Below are 6,000 nucleotides of genomic sequence, written 5' to 3'. Positions count from 1 at the left end.
AAATAGCTACAGTTTGGGAAGGTTTATTTTGGGATCACAGTAAATAAGACTGAGGGATTTTTATTGCATAGCACACTGGCTTTTTTTCATACAGAGTACAAGCATCTTATCTTGTGCCTGTTTGTTCTATAATTCTTCTGTTTTTCAAAAGTGCCTATCAATGCAAATACAATAGTGCCCAAACTGTGGTTTCCTGACTACTTGTGGCCATTAGACCACAGCCAAGGAACTGCAGCTGGTCTGCAGAATTCTATTGCCTTCTAATTAAAAGCTTGATAACAAGAGTGCTCGGTGACCCCAAGAAACTTGAGTGCTGACAAAATCCCATTCGTCCAAACAGTTTAGGAAACTCTTTTGTAATACAAAAAAATATTGACACTTAGACTTATTTTTTATATGCACTAGTAGGGATAATATGATACCATGTACCTCTACTCTAATTCGCTTTGCAAATTGTATTTTAATACTGTACAATGAGATTCCAAATACAAGTTTATTCATATTATTCATAGGAATAAGTGAAATAAACATGCATCCAGAAATAGATTTATCAAAAATACTTTCTCATTCCTATGCTTTAGGAATATATACAATTGTTGGGCTGAAAGAAGTCCATTTTGGTCCATTCCTTCCTCTGAGCTAACAGTTGTCAATGTTTTTCTTTCTCTCAATTATCTGCCTCGTTTTTATCTGAAAACAAACAAACAAACAAACAAAAATCTCTAGCTGCTTCTCTTCACGACCTTTGTTATTCATTTGGCAGTTAGTCAAACAAACTTCTTGCCAAATCATTTTGTTCTCATTTTGCCTTGGCTAACATTCAATGCCTTGTCTCTCATTTCTGCCTCTAGTTCAAATAGTTTTAGACCATTATTTATCTCTCCTCTGTGCAGAGCTTGGTGCACACCAGTGACATTCCCCCTTACTCTTTCCTTTACAAAGATGACAGACCCAGTTTATTTAAAGTTTTTATTAGATCTTTCAGTCTCTTTATCTTTTGCTGAGCTCTGCTCCACCTTTTCTATTATGAGCTTTAGATAATAAAGACCAGACTGTGTTGCTCTTCCTTGTGTTCAATGTACATTTCACCAGGAGTGATCACACTGCAGTCAACAGAGATTGCTTATGGAGTAAGGTACTACTCAATTCAAGATTCACAATCTGCCTTGGAGTGATCAGGACTATACACAATATTCCAAGTTCAGAGAGGTAATTTCCTCTGCTTTCAAGTACATCTCTACTTACGTGGCTTGTAATGTTATTATTTAGCTTTTGCTTCTGATTAGTTTTATTGGAAAATAGATATTTTTAACCCACCTATTGCATGCTGGTTTATATTTAGCCTCATTGATGACTCAGTCCCATATGTCAAGCTCCTTAATGTTACAAATGAAGCTAGACTTAGTGCTAATCTCTTTTTAGTAATAATCTCAAACCCCCTCACTTCCACATTGGTATGATAGGGAGTGGTGGTCCTGCTCCCATTGCAGTCAGCTTTGAGATTTCATATAAATGCCATACATAGAAGGACAGGTCTAGCAGTTGTGCCTACAAATGCCCTATTTTACTTTTTCTAGCATATGTTTTTAATTTACTCTTCTCCAATCAATTAGTGTCTCTTTGTTCATGAGATTATTGAAAATTGCAAAAATGTCTCTGCTTCTTTTGATGTCTTCTATAACTCTAGGACAGGCCCTGATAAAATCAGCATTCTTAATACAATTGAATTTCTTGTAACCCTGATGTCCCTCAGTATTTTTATGTACATGTGACTGATTTTGATAACCCTAATATGTTCTGATATTCACTAAATGTTATGCTGCAAGCAAGAAAGGAACACATATCCCTTTTTCAAAGTCATACCTATAACTTCATTGTATGTCAGAGTAGTTACAATTTTCTATATTTTCTCAATTTATTCCAAAACTTTATCAGAAATAGGACAAACCACCATACAGTTTTTGTCTATTTTTTCCTCTCGTGTTTTTACACTTACACAATTGTGTTTGTATTTTACAGCAACATTTCTATGATTTTATAGAATTCCTTCTGTGTTTCAAATTAATTCTTAATTATTCAGCCACTTAGAACCACTTTTCCTGATTTTATAATTATTACTGAATGGCATACATAGCCAGAAGGTTACATGTGTTTTTCTTGGACCACTCCTCATTCGAGCCTGCTCTCCTTGTTTCTCCTGATAATTTTCTTCCATTTCACTCCACTATCCAGCTAGTGAGACCTTTCAAAACTATGAGGACAATCTCTCACCTCTACACCAAGACAACCAAGCCCTATGTATTTCTCAAAACTAGACTGAGAAAGGTCCTCTTTCTTTTAAATTCAGTAGAAGTAAATACTTGATCTTACTAATCATAAGGATACTGCTCATTTGACTTGTTTCAAATCAAGCATATGTAAATAGCTATGCATGTGAGTACACAAGGAAATTACAGTTCTGAGGAGTTCTCTCTTCTTTCTCCCTTTTTTATTTTATAAGGGATCTTTTTTGGGTGCTTTATACCATGGAGAAGCATAACAGACTTTGCCATCAGGGAACAAACAGATCACCAGAAGTACACTTTTTGATGTGTGTTTCGAAGGAACACATTCCAACTTTCTGTGTAAAAAGACTGCAGAGAAGTTTTGTTGGCTGGGGCCTGTGGGGCACATGCAGTTCAGAGGGTCTGCCCTTGGCAGCATTTCAAACCACCACCTCTTGCACCATGTGCACAAATTCCTCTGCTAGCCTGCCCCAAGCAGTCCCTGCCTAGACCTTTTCCATCCTTCTCACCTTGCACGGCATCTACTTTGAGTTTAGCTCCACTCACTCTAACCCTGCATGACAGTGCATTTGAACTTTTTTTAAAGTAATGTATGTTAACTAACTTGTCCCCCCAAACCCTAGGTTACTCTTTCTAGTGCACTGTGGTATATCAAATGCTGGTAATGACAAGGGCATGAAAACATAGGATATCTTCCGATTAGGTCTCAAAGGTTATTTTATAAAGCACAAAATTTTTTAGGAAAAAGAAAAAAAAAGTGTCAGCTTCCATTGGTTATTATGACAGATGTCCCCTTGTGTCCTTGTGCTGGATCTTGCTGCATCCTTAAGTGAGAAGTCACATCAAAGTGTGATCCATTACAACCTAGTGAATAGTTTCTAATGGTTTCAGTGTCATATAGGTGCTCCAGAGCATATCCAGTTAATGTATAAGCATGCTTATCAAAGTACTGCCTATGGGAGCTGTAGTAATTTGGAGAGGCTGCTGGGTGGTCCCCTGGGGTTTGATGGGGGGACATGTCAGAATGCAGGTAGTCTTTAGCTAGTACCAAGCTAGATTTTGATATCCGGTCAGAATTGGGGCTGCTTATCCTAGACAGTGTTGTGGGGCTGTTGTCATAGTCATTCTCATGGGGGCTCATCATCTTCCCATCTCGTTGCTGGATGTGTTCACAAGGAGGAGTGTTGGCAACCGTCGGGACCCGGCAGACGTCCCCTGCCAGCTGCTGCTGGGGGTAGTTTGCAAAACAGAGAGAGTGTTTCTTCCCTGTGCCATTAATGGCCACCAGTGGATCAGGGGTGGTCTTCCGCAGCTGCAGTCTGTTTTCTTCCTCTTTAATCATTTGCTGGGTGGCTCGTATTAGAGTTTCAATTTTGCTGGGTTCGTGTGGGCTGCTCTGGTATTGCTCAGGGCGGTATCTGTCGCCTGATTCACTGGCAGAGCCAGGATCAGGTGAGCTAACAACACTGTCCTCATCCCAGTGTCCTCTCCCTAGGAAAGAGAGAAAGGGGACAAGCATTGAGGTTAGAGGAGACCAGCAATCTTCAAGAACAAGTACACTGAACTCTATTTTACAGACAGAAAACCAAGACAGAGGCAAGTGACACATAACAAAGTCACCCAAAATGACCATGGTAGACCTCTTGCTTTTCAGTCACAACCTCCAGTTTCCAGTGTCTGCACATGGAACAAGTAACACAGCTGGAAATACACGAAGAAGAGATCTAAGCACCTCAACACAGACACCAAGTGCCATCTGAGACACTCTAGGGTAACCAAGCATCTGCATAGGCCCAGCAGATATAGCACCAACTCTAAAAGAATTCTGTGCTTTCTGGAGGATCTAGAGGCCAGGCAGGGTACACTAGGGCACACCAAAGTGCCCTTGACACTTATACCCAGACCTCTGACCCCTCACTACCTCTTTGCATCAACAAAGGCTGACTTAGTATCTTGGTGAAAACACAAATCTCAAGGAACTACAAGTGTACGTGACTCCAGCATGTCTTCTTAGCTCCTTCCAGGAACAAAAGCATAGAGAAAGAAAGCATTGTGGAATAGTTTGTGGCCCCGAGGTGACTTTATGCAGGTTACACAATAAATAAACAGAAAGAACAAAGCAACTTCTTCTTCTTTAAAAGCATCAGAACCTGTAGCTGTTAGACAGGGTTACTGGGAAAATGTGGTATCATACCTTATCCCAATGGACAAATATTTCCTGTATTGAACTTTCAGAATGGGAAAACATAACTATTGTTACCTCTTTTTAAAAAATAAGGCCCATAGACATGCCAGAGAAGGTGTTCAGCTTGCATGTAGATGAAAGGACAGAATCAGACCTGTCCATCCTCACTAGGAAGTAAGTGAACCGCTGACTAAGGCCACACTACATTAAAGAGCTTGACAAAGGGTTTGCTGAGATAAGTGCCAGCAGGAAGGCATGGGTTGGACTTGCACAAATTACTTGATTATGCCTTTGCCTGAGCACATAGAGTCTTCTTGGGGATGAGACCCTTTGGATTGGTTGACAGGACTTCTCAAAGGAAACTCATTTTCAGACTAGTGTGAGTAGTTCCCCTTGCTTTGTGTTAGGTCCAGGCACACAGCTCTGTTTGAGTGTCAGGTCACTACCTCTCTGTTGCAGAGCTCATGACAAAATCAGTGATGGATTTTTATAATAAACATATCCTGCCCTCATACATGAAAGTACTGCACCACAGAGTATCTCATGAGCATAATTTTATCCTTCACAACCTCTTAAGGTCCAGGCCCAAAATGTCAGGGCCTAGAGGCAGAAGGGAGCACCATCTGACAGAGCACAGGGTATGTCAGGCTCAGCACAACTTGCTGGAGAGCTGCTCAGCCACAGCTCTAAACCACGTGCTCAGTTTGTCTTGCTGCACAGATCATACCAACAGTGTCCCAGATCTCCTGAAGGTGACCAGGAATACATGGGCTCATGCACAATATCCAGGCCCTGCCATGCTTCGTTGGCTAATTGCCATCACTGTAAGGTGACAATGAGCCAGGAATACCAGAAGATGCATTAAAAGAACAGACAAGAAAGTAAGTGTTTTCTGCCTGGAGAAACTGCTCAGGCAGCAATGTTCACATAGCATTAAGTTTCAATTGTGAAAGGTCAAGGTTTGAAACAGCCTAAATCTAAATGGAAATGGCACATTTGCAAGGGAAGCTGAGATTTCCTCTCCTCAACTGAGAACATGTCAAGTCTTACCCCCAAAGTTAGCTGCAGACTGAAACATGTAAGACTTGACATGGTAATGAAAATAACTGCAGCACCTGAAATTATAGCAAAACCAGGAAACAAACTAAAATAAATTTTTAAAATTATCCATTTGCATTGGTTAACATGCAATAAATATTTAACACATTTGCATTTGTATCACGCATAGAACTGGCCAGCAAAATTATTATATCCTGCTAAACCCTTTTTTGGAGAAGAAAAAGCTAGAGAAACACAAGTGTGACAGAAGTACAGAACAGGTGGTTCTAACTAATTTTGTGCTAAATCCAAAGTAGTTGGATATTAAGTCAAATAAATAAATTTGCATCAAGGTAGTATAAATTTGTTCATATTTTTAAGATACTTAAGATAATAGAATCATATCATCATGGAATCATAGAATGGTTTGAGTTGGAGGGGACCTTAATGATCATCTAGTCCCACCCTGCATGGGCAGGAGCCCCTCCCACT

At 40.0% G+C, this 6,000-nt stretch overlaps 1 protein-coding gene across 1 annotated transcript in view; it reads right to left on the bottom strand.

Annotated features, from left to right (window-relative positions):
• Positions 1 to 3,045: 3,045 nt before the first annotated feature.
• SIM1 (single-minded family bHLH transcription factor 1) overlaps positions 3,046 to 6,000 on the bottom strand; it is a 51,726-nt gene continuing 48,771 nt past the window's right edge. The window contains exon 11 of the mRNA XM_009998052.1: positions 3,046 to 3,776. Coding sequence (XP_009996354.1) covers positions 3,046 to 3,776 — 731 coding nt within the window. The remainder of the gene's footprint in view (positions 3,777 to 6,000) is intronic.

Source organism: Chaetura pelagica, unplaced genomic scaffold, assembly GCF_000747805.2.
Source record: "Chaetura pelagica isolate M959 unplaced genomic scaffold, ChaPel_1.0 scaffold165, whole genome shotgun sequence".
NCBI classification, from domain to species: Eukaryota; Metazoa; Chordata; class Aves; order Apodiformes; family Apodidae; genus Chaetura; species Chaetura pelagica.
The sequence above is the reverse complement of the archived record's forward strand: the minus strand, read 5'-3'. Positions and strand labels throughout refer to the sequence as shown.